This window comes from Rhodamnia argentea, chromosome 9 (assembly GCF_020921035.1).
Source record: "Rhodamnia argentea isolate NSW1041297 chromosome 9, ASM2092103v1, whole genome shotgun sequence".
NCBI lineage: Eukaryota > Viridiplantae > Streptophyta > Magnoliopsida > Myrtales > Myrtaceae > Rhodamnia > Rhodamnia argentea.
In genome coordinates, this window is record NC_063158.1 from 22,422,441 (window position 1) to 22,443,850 (window position 21,410).

General features: G+C 40.6%; 2 protein-coding genes and 1 pseudogene across 2 annotated transcripts; 1 reads left to right on the top strand and 2 right to left on the bottom strand.

Annotated features, from left to right (window-relative positions):
- The first annotated feature begins 1,305 nt into the window (after positions 1 to 1,305).
- LOC115739712 (glutaredoxin-C9) lies at positions 1,306 to 2,199 on the top strand. The gene has a single exon (XM_030672936.2). The coding sequence runs from the start codon at positions 1,470 to 1,472 to the stop codon at positions 1,947 to 1,949; it is 480 nt and encodes a 159-aa protein (XP_030528796.1). The 5' UTR covers positions 1,306 to 1,469; the 3' UTR covers positions 1,950 to 2,199.
- A 10,721-nt stretch (positions 2,200 to 12,920) lies between these two features.
- Positions 12,921 to 16,365, bottom strand: LOC115739667 (annotated as a pseudogene).
- Positions 15,900 to 16,373, bottom strand: LOC125312467 (cationic amino acid transporter 9, chloroplastic-like). The gene has a single exon (XM_048284812.1). It carries the CDS (start codon positions 16,371 to 16,373, stop codon positions 15,900 to 15,902), a length of 474 nt encoding a protein of 157 aa, XP_048140769.1.
- Positions 16,374 to 21,410: the final 5,037 nt, after the last annotated feature.

Below are 21,410 nucleotides of genomic sequence, written 5' to 3' on the forward strand. Positions count from 1 at the left end.
CCACCGTCGCAGCCCACTATGTCCTTGCGTTGACAATGAAATCATAATATGATTATTTATGGAACACATGCATGTCAACATTGGTGGCACACTCACTCTATCTTGAAAATTGGACATCATGCCTTTCCTAGATACAAATTCTAGGGATAAAAAATTCTAAGTTCATGTCCGTAAGATATGCAAATGAGATTTTGTTTTTTAATAATCCAGCGAGGAGCTATCTGGAGATCCGGGGAATATTCCGCATGTCTCGTGAAGACCTTTGATATGTGCAAGTGACCCTAACTCAGAGCAGTTTAAACATAATTAGTTGGATTCGAATATCAAACTTTCGATTTTTTAATTGAAAATCGCCAATCGTCCAACCAACCGAGCTAACCGTGAGATGTGGTGCGGATGTTGTTAGCGAAGGTTAAAGCGGATGGTCGAAAGCGACGGCCGCAATTGGGGGAGGTGGCAGTATTGAGTTTGGTAATGATATATAGTGAAAAGGCGTTTGAAGGGTGGCGGGGGAGGATAAAAGAAAAAATCGTCAGCCGATATAATCGAATGTATCCTTCACAAAGGGATACATTTTAGTTGTGAATGCCATTAAATAAGAGTATCTCAATCCAAAATAGAAAATCAACCTTCAAGCTCCACACACTAAGGATGCTTATACATGCAATCCTCCATGGAACTTCATTTGTGTCGATGTCATTGCTTGATGACAGGTCATAAATTTTTTCTACGCGGGCCCTTTCGCATAAAAGCTTAAGTTTTTGTGTTGAATTTTCTAATACGCTAGTAGGGTCACGTGCTATCCCTTTTGCGGGATACATACGCTTTTTATACATCTAAAGACTAATGGGTCATGATCTCGACATGGATAAGTTAACTCAAGGGCCATAAATGAAAGAGATAATTACCAAAACGGTGGAAAAGAAACTCGAGCCTTTGAGCATAATTGAGTAGTCCATTATTTTATATCTCATGAAATCCATATTTGAAACTTTAGATCAAGACTAAAATGTGAGAAATACTAGACTTATTAATAAGACTCTTGAAACATACGTCTCCATCGATTAAAAATAATGCAGAAACACACGTTTTAAAGGCTAAAATCAATTCAAGAAGATGATGTGCCCATGCTCGAGTTAGGAGATTGCCGGAAACTTCACATGTTTTTGGCTCTTTCCTTAATTGCCATCTACGCGAAGACATGACACGAGTTGATGGGCGACCGACGACGCGGTCGTGATCAAGATCAAGTGGGTCCGCGGGACGTAGCTGCTGCTGCTTGGAATCTATCCATCCCCTCCTCACGCAGCGCGGCACGTCACCACAGTGCCCGTGACGTAGCATAGTGCGTCACCGCCGTTGACGCTGAAGTCTTCCCACCTTCTCCTCTTAAATTACCTCCCTCAACCCTTTCCTCCCAAAGCCAAAACAGCAAAACACCACTCAGATCTCTCTCTCCCTCCCTCTCCATGCAGAAAGCAATCCCTTTCAAGGCTTGTATCCCGGCTAGCTCCGGCCCCCGGCCACCGGCGGTGGAGGGCCAAGGAGGGCCGGAAGGGACGGCGGCCGTGACGGCGACGACGGCGGGTGCAGCAGGCTGCAGCGGCGTGAGGAGGGCGGCGACGGAGAATGCGGTGATCGTGATCGGGCGGCGCGGGTGCTGCATGTGCCACGTGGCGAAGAGGCTCTTGCTGGGGCTCGGGGTGAACCCCGCGGTGTACGAGATTGACGACGGTGACGAGGGCGTTGTGATCAAGGAGTTGAAGAGCATGATTAGGGCCGACGACAAGGACCAAAATGGCGGCGACAGCGATAATGACCAGAAGTTGCAGTTTCCGGCAGTTTTCGTCGGCGGGCGGTTGTTTGGAGGGCTGGAGAAGATGATGGCCACTCATATCTCCGGCGAGTTGGTGCCCATCTTGAGAGAAGCTGGGGCCTTATGGCTTTGAAGCATATTATGTACATGTTCGATCCCATCTTTCTAGAAAAAATTTCTCGATCAATGAATTGAATTTATGATTGGTGTGAAATAAGACCACACAAGTATTTTTCCTCTTGTTCAGTTGCTTTGGTATCTTTCTGCTTAGATCTTATACCAGGTTTCGCTCGAGAATTTTTGGAGAGAGGGACCTAGGAAATAATTTGTTTTTTGCCCCCTTTTTATTTTTGTAATTAGTCAATATAATTTTCTTTTTGCAATTAATTTTGGTTTCGATTTGTCCAAGGTCGGTACGAATGATGCTTGAAGCTACGCAGGTAGTTTCGTACGGCTGAAGAGACCTTCTAGGCCGATGTCTAGTTAGGTTCAATCGCAGCTGAAGCTTGACTTAGTCTACAATTTATCAAGATTATTATTTTTTTTATAAATAGAACAGAAGCATCTTTGTCGTCATGAATGGAGATCCAATGATGTAGATCATAAATTTCTCAGGAGTAGGGTCAATGCAATTTGGGCCCAAGAAAAGGATGAAAAATCAATACATAAATTGACCGGACGGGGAGAAACTTTTAACTATTTAATACCCTTCCACCGAAGATCAAAGCATGACATATCGATGAAGTTCCTTGATTTCTTCCTCATAAGCGAAACTAGAGCTCGTTAAATGATTTGAATGGATAGAAATGTCATGTTCTCGGTATATCCGAAAAGTAAAATCTCTGGATTAATAGCCACACCTGGCATGGTTATGCTTAGAGTCATCAAATGGGAAGATCATGTCGGGTGAAAAATGGCTCGATCCATATTGACCATGTGAGATTTTGTGGGATCACTATCGATTGTTTTAAAATCTTTTCTGGTTTTTTTTTTGTTTTTGTTTTTTGGGCTGAGGGACGTCGGGTCTACCGGCAACTGCCTGAGGTCGTTGTAGCCCTCACCCAACCCCAAAGAAGAAAAGAAGAAAAAGAAAAGAAAAGAAAAGAAATGCCGTTTTGGAGATTTTCCACGCGATTTGAGTTAACCGAATCGAAATAATCAACATGAAAAAAGAATGGTTATTTTTTCAACTACCCGAACAAAAAATAGAACTAAACCGAACAGAAATGCATGAAATTTTCAGTTCAATTCGGTTCCGTCAATAGTTCGGTTCGATTTTCCAGTTCGATTTTAACATCCCTCCACGACTTCGAGATAAAAAAGAAGAAACTGCAATAGATAAAAAGAAGAATTTATAGTGGCTTGTGACTCAATACCTTCAATTTCAAACTTCGGTCTCTCCCTCTCACACTATTTCAATTATGAAGGGGTGTTGGAATTTCTCCGACGCTTCTCCATCGATTTCTCCTCCAATCATGGCAAAGCGGATGCCGCCTACCCAACCAGCTTGCAACCCCCTCGAAATTGTCCATGCAATTTCATCGCGCTTGACAAGTTACACAAAGCCGAGACGCAATCAAGACTTCTTTGTTTGTTTTAAGCCTTCTTCCTCCATCGAATGTGCCAAAGGTAGGCAACGCTAGAGAAAAAGACCACCTCTCCTTAATCTTTCTCGAACTAGACAAAAGTACTAATTTTGCACCGTCTTTGATTTGGCTGGTCCGCACGCAACAACCTCGACCCAGAAACGCAATTCACGAGTTCATGTCGGTGAAGCCGCTTCGGCACCTTTTTTTTTTTAGCGTACAAATCAATTCAAGTCCGACCCGGAATTGCGGGTACAAAAGAAGGGGGGCGGTGGTGTATGGCAGACAGGTTATTATTCAAATATAAAAGACGAAGGACCAAACCACAGAGGTATGAAACCTTCAGAAAGGAATCATTTAATGAAAGGTCCCCATTTGTAAACGACTCGTCACGTCTTCCGTTGAGGCTGCGTCAATTTGAAGTCTCCTTTCATCTAATCAGCGTTTTATATCTGAGTTTTACCTTCGGAAATCACTTTGCAACTTCACAAGTGCTGCCTCTGTATTTCGATTCACGAAAATGTCATTTTCTGTAATAAAAAAAAAATGCCTATCCCTTAGACATGCAAAACCAATTGATGATCAATCATCCAAATCCCAAGCAAAATGCTAAAATATGGTAAAATGAGTTTGCAAAGAGGCATATGTATTCGCAAACCCTAAGCAAGGGTATTTGCAAAAATAGAGACATATTGTCAGAGGGATCAAAAGTGACGTATGTTCTTGGTATTCTTTTGGGAAAAAAAAACCCTAAGTTACAACGGCACTTTAATTTAATCCGAAAATTTACAATTTCATTGGAGTACAGGCGGGTATATACTTATCTTAACAATCTTCCTGACGCGAATGTTATTAGTAGCAATAGGATTAAAAAAAGCTTGGAGCACATGTGATGCGTGTCTGGGGATGTGTTTTGAGTGACAATGGGATATATGGTAGACGTCAATCACCATCAAGGCATGAAGTACTCGCCACTGGCTGAGGATAAAGATCGGGATGGATGAAATTCACCAGTAGGGCCTAAAGGAACACTGCTAGCACAGGATAAAGGATTTCGGATAGACGAAGTTCACCGTTAAGGCATAAATGACGAGCCGCCCACCATGGATAAAAGACTTCCAAATAGGAGAAGTTTACCGCCAAAGCCTAAAGGAAACTCACTGTCCAAGGATAAAGGGCTCCTGGTTTCACCACCAAAGAACTTGGATAAAAATAGGGATAGAAGTTCTCTCACTTGAGGAAAATCTCATAAATTATCAAATTCATGTCTTCTGTCTTATAAATGAGATTATGCCCCTGGTTATAGAAAGATTATGCTAAACAAAAGAAAGACTCTTGAATCCTAGAAACCAAAATGACTCTTGAATTATTCACGTAGTAAAGACTCTTGAAAGCAACAGCACAATAAAGGCTCATAAAACTAGGGCTTAAGACAGATAAAACTAATAATTAAGACACTTAATAATTTGGGCTAAATACATTTAACGAAGATTATATGCATTATAACTTGATTTGATCCTCCAAATTCATCCACTGGTCTAGGCAGTCGAATAGAAATCTCGAAAGATTGACAAACAACAAAGGAAATCGATCAGAGCAACCCCGGGTTACTAGGTAGTTGATTACGAGTTTCGAAGTCGACAACAAACTTGTAAATCGGCATCTCGATAGTCGATCAACAACCATGAAATCGATAACTAATCTTGCAAGTCGATAACTAGCACGTAGAATCGATATCTTTAAACTTAAACCCATCAAACCAGATTGTAGCCGAAATTGGCGTTTGCTTGCAAAAGTAAGGATTGGGCTAGTTCAATCAACGAGTTCTTTATTGAGCTTGATAGTCGATCATATAGAACCGGATGTTCCCACATCAATTTTCCCAGGTTATTTGAGATTTGTCTTCAAGTCTAATATGCCTTCATATTCAAAACAAGGAGAAATATTAAAAGTAGCCAAGACGCCATAATCTCCAAGGTGATCAACCTTATAAGCATTGTCCCCGACTCTCTTGAGGACTTTTAATGGTCCATCATTCTAAGCAAGAATTTATTCTTTCAATAGTATGGAAACATCTCTTTCCTTGAGTGTATCGACACAAGATAATCTGAAATTTTTTGTTTTTTATTTCTTTTGTTCTTTGCACTTAGGGTCGACGAGGGTCACCAAGCGAACCTCGCCGTGTCTACTCGAAGGCCATGACAACCTCGCACACTCAGATCTAATAAAAAAGTTCAAATTATTATTACAAAAAATGTCAATGTAGATGCAAGTTTTTGGCAAAAGCACTAGAAGCAGGTGCGGGGGGGAAAGAAACGTCTGTATTTCGCTACAAAATTCATTTTGTACACTACGGGTGGTTCCATATATTAAAAAAATGTCCATGTTAGTATCGGTTGTACCATTTAGGATGGTCGGCATCTGTAAATTAATCGGATGAACTCAATTGACAAAATGTGATATTGTTTAATACTGAATTGGTACAAATACAATAGGTTTAAGACTTTTTTAATAATTCTTCCATGCTTGTCACCTTGCAGTGGAGTCTTATCTTATTACGCACAAGGACAAAGAGGTTAACATGCACACGATGAGATTATTCGAGTAGAAGGTTTGATACACGATATTACTAATAAATGGCCAATTAACAAAGTCTCGATGGAGAATTTGATAAGTATAATATTTGCTTATTGCTCCTCACTCCTTTTCTTGGTGGGTCTTTTCTATGATGACTAATTTTGGGCCACCATGCAGACATTCGAGCAATAACTTATCTTTTAGCTATTAGGTTCTTTCAGTGGAGCATAATGATTCACTAATTCTCAAACTTATCCGAATGTCGAGTTGGACCAACCTAATCCTTTAGCACTTGCTCGTCCGTTCTAGAATAATAGGCAAATCAAAGCAATTATATGGCATTCTCATTTCCCGAGTCTACTGCTGCTCGCAACAGTCGCTGACTCGTGCCCAAAAGGTATTAAAGAAGAAATTAGAACAACTTCCTCCTCCGGAAGGAATTCTTCCAAAAATTCCGAACCTAATCTTTTTAAAAAAGTGCGTACAGTCCTTTTGTGTTTACGAGCTAAAGAAAAAAAAAACACAAAAGAGACTTAACTATCATTGCATGAAACTGTTATAATGGGCATTGAGGTGGAGCTATAAAGCACCGACACTATTCGGGAATCTTTGTGTCGTGTGGGATTTGTGTCAAACACCAATACTCTTTGACATGCGACCAACACGTGGCCAATTCTCACGGTTATATTGGGCACTGGAGTGGAGTTAGGAAGCACCGATACTCTTCGGGGACCTACGTGTCGTGTGGGATTCATGTTGGACACCGACACTCTTCGACACGTGACCGACATGCGGTCAATTCTCTAGACATGCCGGAGACATGTGAGTATAGCATTCCAACATGCACATGACCAATTTTAAACATTTTCAATAAATTATGGGTCAAAATGCAAATCTATTACATATTTATATGCTTAAATTATATTCCAACCACCTCAAAATTAATATATCCGGCCAGAATTTGAACCCTAATTTCAATTTCCCCTTTGAAATCTTCAACAGCCTTCGTCTTCTCTTTGTTGAATTGAGTTCTCCAATTGTTTGGGCTTCGATTTTACCTGCATGCAATGGCACCGTGAGAGCGAATTGGAGGATGAGAGACTTGTGAGACCGTGAGAGCTTGAGAGTGAAAGAGCTAGGTGAGAGCGGTGGCCTTTTGAGCGCGAGAGGGAGTGAGCGATAGTCAGAAACAAGGGAAAGAAGGTGTGAGAGAGACGCGAGAGCAAGAGAGGTAGGTGAGAGAGTACCAATTTAGGTTGCCTTTGCTGATCGGGATAAAAGTTAGGATATGATAAAAACAAGAGCGAAATTTCTAAATAAGGGTTTGAGTGGCCACGGTTGCTTCAAATAAGGGTTTGATCCGGCCGGTCGGCTAAATATTTCATCCGATTAAAGGAATTTTCGTTCAAAGACAAATTTAAAGCTAAATTTAGTTAAGTTAATTAAAAAGTCGGAAAACCTAAAAGTTGAAAAATTAAAAAAAGGAAGTATACGAGAGAGAGGGATGACCCTCCTCGCCCGTGGCCGCTGCCTCATCGATGGATCTCATCTATATCCGGCCAAGGGTCCCGGTCGTCCCCTAGACATGGGTGAGGGCCAGCAACCCCTTGCCCCTTGTGAGTGATGGGGCTGCAGCCACAGGTGGAGGAGGGCTTAGTTTTTTTTTATTTATAAATTTTATTCATTTAGGAAAATAAGAAAAAAAATTTTAAAAAAAAGGACAAAAATGCCCTTGACCAACCAGTGAGGTCAAGCCCTTTTTGAGACTAACGTGGCTACTTCAAACCCTCATTTAAAATAAAGTTCACTTCAAGGTTTTTTCTTTTTTTGAGAAAATAAGAGCATTTCATAACCTTATAGTTGAAACAAAGTCCATTTTAGATCTTTTTTTGAGAAAATAAAGACATTTGAAACTCTTACTTAGAATTTTCCCAAAATAAGAGCCATTTTGTCCGATTCAATCGGTTCGGTTCAATGGGAAGCGAACCAATTATTGCTGGTTCCAAACTTGTGAGACCGGAAATCGAACTAGTTCTCGCAAGAACATCCAGAACCGATTGGTTTGATCCGAATCCTGGTGGAATCGGGACCAAATGCTTACCCCTAGAAATAACTATGTGAGTGCATTTGTCGATGAGTTCATACATCTTTAGTGTGTAGAAGAGTTTCCTTATCCGAGTTATATCCGCTCTATATCCTACCTTATCCTATCTTGGAGGATCACCAAACACAAGATATGACAAAATTTATCACATCTTGACTTTTATTCGGACGATCAAAGGTAGTTGAAAGGAATTACTTGATGAGTATAATGGATAGATTAAATACACTCTTTTTTCTCCACATTAATTATTAGAAGTTTCACATCGGAACCGTGGCGGCTCAGCAAAACGTGATTGGCAAGTGACTCACGGATTGCCAAGGATTCAGCCGAGAGAGAGAGAGAGAGAGAGAGAGAGAGAGAGAGAGAGAGAGAGAGAGAGAGAGAGAGAGAGAGAGAGAGAGAGAGAGAGAGCCTACTCTTTGAAATTTGGAGGGAAAATGGGATATATTCAAATGTTAGATCCAATCTTGGCCATTGGATTGACCAATGATTCAAATTAGATGTTTAATGATGAAGTAATGATGCCATTGGTCAGATTTTCATCGCTTGGATTGATGACCAGGCAAAAATGAATGGCGAAGATCACAAGGCATGAATGGTAGGAATGGATCTTCACATGAATTGATAACATGGCTTAAGGGGTAGTTTGGTCATTTCTCAAGGACAAAGGGCAATTTGTAAATTGCTGAACAAGGGGGAGGGTGTGGGCACCTGCCATGCTAATTGTGGCTGGAAAAAATCATCGGAAATTGCTTAACGGAGCCGACGGGTCAACGTCTGTCGGACCGGTTTAACCCGATCGAATTGGGCTGACCCAGGTCTAAGTGGGGTTGAACCAGTTTGGTTTTTGGCTTGAACTTATCTTATTTTTCTTGTTTTGTTCCAATTTTGATGAATTAGAAATTTTCTGATTAAATTGGACCAAATTGCATGCAATTAGAACAACCTAAATTGATCTAGTTTGGATAAATTTCCAATTAATGCATGAATTCCCTTAATTTTTTCCTATAATTGCCTAATTAATCACGTGACCAAATTTTGAACATGTCTAATCGATCAAATTGAACCCTTATTTTAAAATTGGATAATAACCAAGAATGGGTCAAGTTTAATTGGACCAATTGCATCAAGTTTTCATCGAATTGTGAATCATTACGTTGTAAATCAACTCAATCGACCATACATATGAGTGAATTTGTCAAAATTGATGGTGGATTCATATTTCATTCACTCAATGGTGTAGAATCAAGGCAAACACTCATTGGTCATGAAGACTTGACCGGTTGACTGATCGGAGCTCAAAACTGGGGCTTTTTAATTTTGTCAATGAATTTCAAAATTGGCTTGACAATTATATGTAGAACAATATTTAGATCAAATGTCATGAAAGAAATTATCTCAAAAAATGATAAGAAAAGAACTAATTTTGGTTTTGGCCAATTAGGGATTGATTTCCTAATTGGGAAAAAGTCAATTCCTAATGTTTTTGCAAAAATTTTCAATGCCAAATTCACAATGAAGTAAAAGGGAATTGATTTTGAGATTTATGATTTTTCCAATTTTCTTTTAAGCACCAATAGTTTGACTTTTTGGTGAAAGAGCAATAAATGGGTAAAATTTCAATTTTTTTGAAAACTTAAAAATATAAAAATGAAAATGACACTTTTATGTATAAAAAAAATTAACCTAGGTTGACTTTTTGTCAAAGTTTGACCAAGAAAGTCTACTCTGGAGTCAAACTTTTCAATTTTCAAAACAAGAGTGGAAATGGCTGGTAAATGCAAGAGCTAATACTAATTCAAAGGTCAAATGACCTTTTTTGGTTGAAAAATAGATCCTAAAGCGATGAGGAATCTAAATTCCAAATTTTTACTTATGACGACGCATCAACTAAAAATCAATTGGATTTTAGATGAAGCATTTGCAATTTATTGACTAATTTTTTGGTCAAATTTTGCGGCATTTGAATTAAAATACCATATAAGAAGAGAGTGCTTAAAATCGTGCATTCCTTAATATGGCTATTTATGGAAACTAGATTTTTATTTTATTCAATATCATTCTTTTGATGATAGCAGCATATGACCAAAAAAAAAAAAAATTGATAGCAGCAAATAAATGAGTTGAAATTCAAGCTTCAATTCATGTTGGGACCAAAGAGAGACATGGAAATGCTCAATTGACTCCCACTCTCATCCAACTTAATTACATTCTAATATGATTTCGTTTTTCGTATACCAAACATACTGGGATTCCGGCTTAAGTCAAGAAACTCTTCTTCCTCCCTCTAAATCTAGGAAACTAGGGGGTGTCAACGGGCTGGGTCTCGGCTCGGCCCAAGCCGGCCCCAAACGTAACAGCACCGAGCTCGACCCGGCCCGACCGAGGCCGAGCCTAGTCGGGTCAAATTCTGGTCCGATTCTTTTTTTCTTCTTTTTTGAATCAAAACCAATTAACAAACCCATCAAATGAAAGAATATAAAAAGAAAACAATTAAATTAAATTAAATTAAAAAGAATACATTGGTGTTAAAAAAAGTCGGGCGGCGGGCCGGTCGGGCCCGAGTACCAAATCCAACCCGAAAATTAAGTGAATTTTTAGGCCGGGCTGGGCCGCCTCGTCCGGCCCGGGCTTTTTTTACACCCCTATAGGAAACAGGTTTCCAAGCGAAATATCACAAGCCCGATGAGATAAAGAAAATAATTATTTGTAGAAATATTTGGATTTATTCAAAAACGAGGTAAGTACACCACGAGTGTCATAACTTTTGCATGGCGCTAACTTGAGTGCCATAATTTTTTTTTTTCCACGATTAAGTACCATAACTTTGAAAAATCTATCACTTAAGTGATATCTCTAACATGGACACCGAAAAAGCCGACGTGACACCAGCAAAACGATTCTATTGAAAATTTTAATGTGCATGTGGATTTTTTCCTAATTTTTTTAATTCATTTTGCAATTTTCTTTTTATTTTGATTTTTTGCTTCCTTGGCCCGCAAGGGTCATCAACAACCCTCGTGGGCCACGATCGGCAACCCAAGGGTGAGGGCCACCTTGTTCTAGGCGGGTAGGGCCTCGACGGCCCTCGTCCCGGGCCGTCGCGGCCTCGGCGGCGACAAGTGAGGGCATGAAGGCTATTGCCGGATCTAGGCAAGGGTGCTTACGGCCCCACCGGCCATGGGCAAGGGCTGTCGCTCCCTCGGCCGCGATCGAGAGCCCTCGACCGCGGCTTAGGTTCTTGCTCACCGGCCCAGGGCGAGGCAGCCCTAGCCCCTAGGCCAGCCGGTCGTGGCTGAAAAAGAACAAAAAAAAAATATCAAAATCAATAAAAAAAGAGAAAATATTTCAAAAAATTTTAAAAAATCCACGTGTCGCTGAAAAATATATAAAAAATTAATAAAAAAGTACACGTAGGATGATTCACTAGAAGTGGCACTCATGTGAACGATTTTCCTCCAACGTGGCACTCATGTGAACGATTTTCCTCCAACGTGGCACTCAAATGAGTGAAAAAAAAATTTATAGTACTCAAGTGAGTATTGTACAAAAGTTATAGCACTTGTGGTGTACTTAACCCTTCAAAAAGTTATCCATCACCCTGCTCATTATTGCATATTAGGCACTTGGTGAAGCGTATTTTCAAGAATACTTCTAAGTTTTCACAGAAGATGGAAGTCATAAAAATGGACATAAGCTTCACCTATTTTCGTTTGGATTTTCCTTTTTCAGCATCCGAATTATGGCACAGGTGACTGTCCAAAGGCTGGTCAGCAGGTTTCCCTTTCATTTTCTTAGCTTTATTTCTTGAACTTGCAATACTGCAAAGTTTCCTGCGCATCGAGTTCTCTAGGAACTAAAACAAAAGATTTTTGAAAAAGGAGTTTCAAAAGATGAGCATTGTTTTAGTAGTTTTGTTCTGTACTGACTACAGATGGTAAGGTGTCTTAGGTTTTCCACATTATTGTCCTTCTACTTGGTTCTTGTATCATTGCCTTCATATTTCTAACTTGATGAACACTGGTTTACACGTTGAGCAAAACCGAGGCCGCCATCTATCGCGGTGTAAAGTTTAAACGGATCGCTACGCACATACAACAATACCCGATTTGCGAAAATCGTGATTCTGTATGCTTCCATCTGTTCTTTTACTCATCGCCCCCAACCTGTTAAGACAAATTCACACAAAAAACTTTTGGGATTGCAGAAAGTTAGGTTGAAATGCTAAGGTTGAGACGGTACTTTTATGCTTGATGTTTCATTTAAACGTTCATGAATGTCAGGGAAATGAGAAGCATGACAGTGAATCTACGTGTCAAAAACAATTTCCCTTTGGGAATAAGTCGCCGCTTTGCTTCTTACGATGACTGCAGTTCTTGTCGATGTTCTTATGCAGGTAACTTCTCACTATAGTGGCTACAATGAGTCGGGAAGACGGTATTGATAGCACCTATTTACAAGGTTCTCCTGCTAAAATCCGTATGGGAAAGAGGAGAATCCTTACTCCTCCAGAACTTGGAGCCCCAGTAAGAAATCTTCATGCTTTATTTTTCCAGTTCTGCTCGTGCTATCTGGTTGCTCTGTCCCTGTTCTTTATTCGATGACTTCCTCGGTTCAGCTATACATATAACTTCGGGTTTTCCCCTTTCTTTCAACATCATATTTTTAGGTTACTCTTGAAGAATATGACATATCATTATAGTCATCAGAATCAGAGTTAATGTTAAGATACCAACTTTCATGCGACCCGAGAACGTCTTTGTTTATATAGGAAAACCCAAGATGCTAAAGTACAGAAACTACAATTCATCACATCACATTGTATATTGGAAAAGTTCAGGGACCATCCGTGTCATCATCTCGATAAATTACAACTGGGGGCCAAGAATCTCGGGGCAACACCCCCTTGTATTGGATCAGCAATAACATCAGGCAAGAATGATGCAAGAAATCGGCGAGTGCCGATAGAGGGTGACCCCTCAGCCCCTAGAAGACAGCGTCGTAAACATCTGGCCAATGCCATGCGTTTCCGGAAGGTATTATTGCCAAAAACAGGGTAAAATTCCTTTCCGGGTGGATACTACATCAATGCCAGACATCTGACTAGGACAATGCCTATTAACAAGAGTTTCGCCCGCATAATCGCTATCAAACTTCTGGAGGAGCCTGGTGAGAAACAATCGTCTCATCCGCATGTGGATCGGCATGATGCTGCCCATAGAATGCATATACTCCAACTGTAATGATGCTGAGAACAACGAATCTCACCCATGCTTCATAGTGCAGCTGCAAAAGAGAACCGTGATATTTACAAGCTTGAATAGATGTATCCAAACAACGATCTCATCGTCTTCCCTGTGGTGCTTCGTAACCATACCTGAGAAAAGAGGAAGATGTTGAAGAAGATGGAAAGGGCTGGGAGAATTGGAACCCAAGGACAAGAGAAGCTTGCCGCCTGCAAGTAAACCTGAGGAGAATCGATGTTATGTCAAGACGAACAAGAAGTACAATCTTAATTCTCATTGCTTTGAAGTCAGGAATTTAAGCCAGCAGGGCACTAGAGCCACTCCTTAATCAGCAAATACAGCAGTTGGAGCCATCAGAAGTAGCTAGCTACGCCACTAGAGTGACAAGGACAACTACTAGTTCAAAATTGAAAGCTTAGAACCAATTGGTTTGGCTCCATTCTGCCATGCATACAACAGGTAAAATGGAGGAACTAGTAAACTGAAGAGAGAGAGAGAAAGAGAGAGACTCACCTGCCGGTATTGAAGAGCGACAATAGCAATCATAGAGACGACGACAGCAGCAATTGAAACAACAAGTGGAGCGTTGAGACGATAGCATAGTCCGGCAACAAAACTGCTGCAGGCAACTATGAACAGGGTAAGAACACCTTCCCTCCAGCTCGAAATCCATCTTGAAGAATTTGAATTTGCCTCCTTGCCATCCCATCAGAGGACAACAACGCATGCTGAAACTACTGAATAACCTGTCTGGACGAAAAGAAAAACAGGTGAGGACATTGATGATGATGTTATTTATGTCAACTAATTTGTATGCACCGGTCATAAAAGATAAAACTAGTTTGTATGCAGTTGCATACATAAGAAAACCATAAGAATTAGCAGAACAATGCTTTGATGCACATGCAGCAGTCAGGGCACCATGAAAATTAATCACCTAGATGAGTTTACTACTATCACATACAGGAACTATCAAAATACTGAGGACATATTATGGTAATGATAAGGACATAGCTGGCCCTTACCACAGAACCGACAGAAAGAATGTGAGAGAGGACGCACACGTTAAACAGGCCCACCAATATGCCTGCAACGACTCCAACCCAGACCTGAGCACGAATGGGAGTACGGCGAGCCGGGTGTACTTTAGAGAACATTTTAGGTAGTAAGCCATGGCGGCCAATAGCAAGACAGAGTCGAGACTGCCCATAAAACAAATCAATCGTTACTGACACGCCATGCTATGTAACAAAAGGACTGTCTTTTCATCGTCGAATGTCGAGCGACTCACCTGAACATATAGAACAACTAGAAGAGCTGTAGTAAGACCAGCAACAGCACCGATGCTGATCAAGATGGTAACATATTTCATACCCTTGCATGTAAAAGCCGCAACCAATGGGGCTTCTTCACTGAGCAACTGGTAAGGTATCATTCCGGTGATGACTAAGCAAACACCGATGTATAATACAACACATACAAGAAGACTTCCCATGATCCCTAATGGCATGTCTCGCTGAAACTGTCGAGAGAAAAGAGGATAAGTACCAAAACAATGAAAGAAGTAATAATCACAGAAGAATGAAGTGTAATTGAGTTTATGGATGTGGTGAATGCCATGCGGTATACCTGAGGTTTTTTCGATTCTTTGGCACAAGTAGCTACGGCATCAAACCCGACATATGCGAAGAATACTACAGTAGCACCAGTCAAGATTGCTTTGGCACCATTGGGTGCAAAAGGTGTGCGATTGGAAGTATCTACCTCAAAAGAACCAGCACAGATGAAAAAAAGAACAATTATGATCTGCAGAACAACGGATTAGGCGTAAATAATCTGGAAGTACAAACGGTGAATAAGCACCAAAGAAACAAATAGCTTTCGTAAACTAGGATTGCTACGGATTAATTGACGATAAGACAATCTAAATTCTTAAAATGGCCTCAATGACGACTGTCGCCTTGATTGTATAGCAGCTCTAGTATAATAATCAAATGTGAGGTTCTTCGACGACAATGTAGGCCTCTAAAAACAAAATAGAATCTCATAGACACACAATTAGCACTAAAAAGAATAGATTGATTGAGTGCAAAAAGTTTCTACAAAGGAACTGAAAAAACATAGATTAGAATTGCAGGACCCTGGGGATAAAACAGGATATAAATCGGAACCTTCCACGAAGCCGGTATTAACATGATGTAATAAATTGTCCGTCCATAAAATTATGAACGAATAGTGCAGAAATGGCCAACTCAGGCATAGTAGAGTGCAATTCTTGGCATGGAAAAGCAATGCATTAGGCAGAAAAAATACATTATAAGGGCTGAAGAACGAAAACGAAGTGTGCAGAAGCAAATGGAAAGCCACTAAAACTATGCAAATTTAGAAAATTCTTCTGTAGAGAAATGGAAAGGCGTCGTCTTTATAGAATTAGCTGGTATCATATGCATTCCGACTAACCGAAATGCGAACCAAATGTCGTAATTTTTATCTACGCAATCACCGCCATCATAGGGTTGTCCAGTTCGATCTTGCACAAACCATTCTTTAGAAACACTATTTGGGTAAGGCTAAACCGTACCTTTAGCAGTCATGATTGAGTTCACAGCAGAAGATTCTTTAACTCCCAGACACAGAATTACAGTCAGAACAAGCAAGATTATGGGAGCTAGCAGGTTGATAGACATATTTTCTCCAAGGAATTTTTGACCTCCACGGCCTATCCAGCTGGGAATATTGTCTTTAAAGAATGGGAAGAGCTCCAACAATGTAACCAGATAGTTTGCTAAGCCTCGCGCTATGCTAGCCTCCCCGATATTGTAGTCAAGCATCAGCTGGGCGAAGACCAGAAACGCAGTCAGCTCATTGGAAGCTGTATAAGTGTATGAATAAGCTCCTCCAGAAACGGCAGGCAAACGAGAGGCGAGCTCTGCGTAACAGAGCCCGTTCAGCACACAAGATTCACCAGCCAACACAAAGCTAATGGTGACGCCTGCATCATGGAAGTAGGATGAACAAGTGAGGCCCACGGGACAGAAGCCCATGCACTGTAAAGGAACGCTAAGACAAGGTAAACGTCCAGATGTAAGTACTGTTAGTTATTTTTTACTACAAATTTTTCTAATCAGTAAGTGTTTTATGCAAATTGAAATTGTGTCGTCCTTCACAGTATTGTCAGAAAAGCATTTCTAATCGTTAAAATCCGAATCCGAATCTTTGACCAACAACCAAGCGAACAAGATCGGAATCAAGCGATAATATGGAATTTTTGTAGAGATGGAAACAGAATCAGATTGATCTGGTGAGAGAGATAATCCGTGCCACAGGTCAAGTAAGCTGGGAAGTCATGGCTCTTATCATCGAAGCCCAACAGTTATAACGGGCATTGAGGCAGAAGTCTCAGAAGCAGCCTCTCTTTGTTGGTCGAGCCATCGTTGACCATTGACCGTGTCCAACTATGGCTACGCCAAAGGTGGTGCTAGTAAAAAGTAGCCAATTTCGTGACATGTGAATATCGAACAATTTTCGACAAAAAAAAAACATATCGAACAATTGAAAAAGTGAAGTCAAGAGCTGTTAAACGGGTCATAAATAAGAATTCATAGCAATTCCATAGGACAAAAGATTATAATCCTTAGGATGGCAGATTATCTTATCTTTGTTCTCTTTCTATCACCTTCGATTTACTTTCTTCAAGTTGAGTTTTTGTGGTACATTGGATTTGTAATTTATTCGTTATATAGTTTTTCCATTTCCACCTAACTTTCTATTATAAGCACACATATCGTTGGGTTTGGTAAAATTACCAAACAAAAAAAAAGTCATAAACTTTTTATACTTGTGCTAACTCAATCTTAAATCTTTGAATTTGATCAATTTAGTCAAAAAAATCTTTTGGCAATTTTTCAATCAGAAATCGCTGACGTGGACGCCGGCGGTCTTACGTGAAAAGGCCGGAGCCGACGTGGATAACTTTTATAATTTTTTCGACTTTTTTCTTTTCCCCTTTCTTTTTTGCCTTTTCCTTTTTTTGTTTTCTCTCATTTCCCGACCCCTCACCCGGTGCTGCAGTGGATCGTCAGCCTCATTTAAAAAATAAAAAGACAAGAAAAAAGTGAAGGGGAGAACAGCCGAAAAGGGATACAAAGGAAACAATCAGAAATAACATTAAAATCTATGAAAAATTTCCATGTTTACCATCGATCGTGCAATGTCGTCGTCGGTGATTTCCTATCAAAATTAGCCGGATAGACTCCATTAGCAAATTTTCAAAAGATTTATGGTCAAATTAGCCCAATTGAAAAGTTTTGGACTAAGTGGGCAAAAATGCAATATGTTTAGGAATTTTTTAAAAGTTATCCCCGTAGGATTTCCACGAGAATCGTGGGTTTCGGCTTATAGCAGTAAACAATTATAAGTACATAAATTACCGTAACAAATTCAGCTATGCATAGTTGTTTTACATTAATATACCGATAACATGTTTGCATGATCATCCGGACGAAGGGGGAGTAAGAACTTCCTAAATTAAAGTTGAGTGGGGGAATCGTTTTATCGAAAACTCATTTATGCTCAATCAAAACATCATTGAACTTCGTCATGGTGGTTGTTTTTGTAGTTTTATTGTTGCTTATTTGCTGCTTACGTATAAAAGGGCTTACTTAAAGCCCGTCTACAATTAAAAGAAGAGCATCGATAAGTCGAATCAAGCCAGGGGGGTCTAGTTGGTGATAGGAGATCTCGGTCTAATGTCACATAATGGTCATAGAGGCGTGTAGAAATTGAAAAGAGCAAGAATTCAAGTAAAATAAATGATGCAATGGTCTGATCAAATGATATTATCACAGCTCGAGAGAAAGTAATAACATCTGCTTGCACACTATAGAGGAGGTGCGTCGAATCGGGAGCAAATCGTAAGCGTCTCTATTGTGGACAGTGTCTCTACTAGGCCTGTCAAATGGGTAGGTCGGGTTGAAATTGACCTCATCCAAATTGATCCATTTAATTACAAATTTAGTGATCAATACTCCGACCCGACCATATTATTAAATCCCATTAATATTTAATCCAACATATGAAAACTCAAACCCACCATTTAATCTCATTTAAGCACTCCATGTGAACATGCTACTTGAATAGAATTACTATTAAAATGAACACTTATATTGACAGATTTAAAAGATGGTGGAAGTGTTAACATGATTATGAATACCTATAAAAGTATTAACATGGATCCCTAATTTCGGTTCGGAGTATTTTTGAGGTTTTCGTTGCACTGGGCTCAGTGCTCACTGTCCTTAACATCCTCGCTCTGCTCGTCGGCAGTCGCAAGTCAAACCCATTGGTCATTTTCGACACACACGTCAGCACGTGCAGTGCAATCTCCACCCCTTTCGTCACTGAAACGGGGAATGACAAGATACAATATAGGCTCATTGAGGCATTTTATCGAACACCTTGTGTAGCCCATCAACGCATAGAGTTCACCCTCTTCTTGAAACCCCCTGCAAGAGGCAAACACATATTTTCTGCAGTCATATACACGGACTGTGCTTGGAAGTGGCAAAAATGGGTTTAAAACCCACATTTAATAGTGTAGGACATAAATGAGTTACTTAATAACTTAATAGGTCGTAAATGAGCTACTTAACTATCTCGAGATTTGATGAGAGAAGAATTCTTTTATCGATCCATTAACGAGGGAGTTAGACATAAAAAAGTTTTGTGAATTTTTAGTCCTTTGATTTTTTTATAATTTTTTTTTCTTCCATAAAATCCGACAAGGGCCGCGAATTTTTTATTTTGTTCTTTTCTATCTTTTCCTTTTTCCTTGTCCCTCTTCTTGACCGGCATCGACGACTACGGGTGAGCTCGAGTCTCGCCGGCCTCGAGCGAGCCTCGAGCTTGCAAGGGTTTGATCGATCGCCGCCGCCGGTAGCCGACCGTCAACCACCGTTTGTTGGCCGGTGGAGGAAGAAGGAAATTCGGCGATTTCATAGAAAGATAAAAATTTAGGAACAAGTTTTTTAAAATTGAATTAAATGTAAAATTGTTTTAGTAAGATAGGGTGGTCTTAAGTATGGATCGCTAGGTTTGCTTTGAATGCAAATGAGTAAATATGGATCGGCCCACTTTCCATCCGATTTGACCCGCCAATCTGATAAGCCTAACCGTGCTCAAGGATGAGCCCATCTTTATGGGGCGTGGACCACGTGCATCATAATCATATAAAGGGAGAGCGTCGTCGTCGTTTTTTTTTTTTTTTTGGTCATAGAGAGCGTCGTCGTCGTTGAATGCTCTTTAAAGCATGGGTCTGGTTCGGGCCACTTCGACTTTGTCGATTTCCATGTGTTCGAACATGTGAGCCCAAATGCACCTCGCAACACGAGCCGAGCTCCGGATACACCTTAAACACGAGACGCGAAAAACGTGTTTCTGGAAGATTTCTCATTTTTCGAAGGTTGGATAGCTCAGCAAAATGAGTCGACCAAAAATATTGTCCTGTGAAAGTTTAAATTCTAGAAATTTATTTTCTCTTTAAAAAATCATAAAATCATTTTCTATCATATTCGGCGATTGGACTAGGAAATCTACTCTTATGTATAGAAACTCAAATGTTAGTTCCCCGAGCCCATGGCAACAATGCCAGGCTCAAGGAGCCGGGGCTTTGGCCAAGTCTATCTAGGCTGTAACCAAGAACCCAGTTGTTGTGCTTGGGTCCATCAAGGCCGAGCCCAAGAATATCGAGATTGGGCCCGGGTCATCGTCGCCTATGTCCAAATCCATCAAGGCTAGACGCTAGCGCCCATGCTCGGGTCCATCGAGGCCCGGCCCGGGACTCCTATGCTTATGCCTTGATCCATCGATTGGCCCTAGGCTTGAGTATTAGGGACCAAGGCTAGTAGCCTTTATGGACTCGAGCATGGGCACCAAGGTCCCGCGCCCAACCTCTATGGATTGGGGTTCGGGGCCCGGCCTCGACGGGCCCAAGTGTGGGCATTGATACTAGAGTCCCAGCCTGACCTCGATTGACTTAGGCAAGGGAGACGGGGTTCCGATCCCGGGTATTGGGTCTTAGTAAGGCTTGAGGGTCGGGGACCTAGGCCTAATCCCTATCGATCGGGGTTAGGACGCCAAAGTAGCGAGGCATAGAGCCGATTGGTTCTTGGTCCAATCCGGTTCCTCTCGAGAACTAGGTACCGGATCGGTAGTCCCAATTCCTAATTTGTTGGAACTAGAAACCGGCCCAATGGTCATGGGAACCGAATCGGACTTATGGGTTCGATACGGTCCTTGAGCGGTTCTAAGAATTGGGAACCGAACGCTCTGGATCGGATCGATTGATTTTTTTTTTAAAGTAATTCTAATGTTTACTTGTTTGGAACTAATATCTTAACTTGCAATTAGAAGAACCGAGAACCGAACCGAATTACTATAAAAGCGGGAACCGGACCTTTGGTCCAGTTCGGTTCGGGCGGTTCCCAATCCAATCGGTCCGATTTGCGCACCCTTAACCAGGCACAAGCACTAAATTCTTGGGCTTAGTTTTGAATGATCCAAGACAGTGCTTGTGCTCATGAGGCAAGGATTCGGTCTCAAGACTTCGGTGCTCGTGTCGGATTCCTTAGTTACCTATACGCAAGCCATCATCACCTATATAGTGTATATTTATCATAATTTTCCTAATCAAACGATGGAAAATATTTTTTATATCGAAAAATACATTTTCAGAAATATCATATTTTTCGCAAAACAAATAGAATGATTGACGAATTTCTAATGCCATTCAATTCTCGACGCATTATCTCGATTGAGTTCCTAGAAATTTCTAATACCATTCAATTCGCAAACAAAAATTTCGTAGTTTTTTTTTTTTTGTTGCTCTATCAAATGTCCGAATTCATTAGTATTATCGATTAATTTCGCAGGCTTACAACACAACGGTGTTAAAATCCCGGGCTGGCGCTTTGTTTGTGGCTTGACAGTCAAGCAGTCGCGAGGACTTCGTCGCGAAATGACCAAAAGCACCCTCGTTTTGCACGGAGCTCCCCTGTCCGTTTTCGTAAATTCAAGTGTTTCTT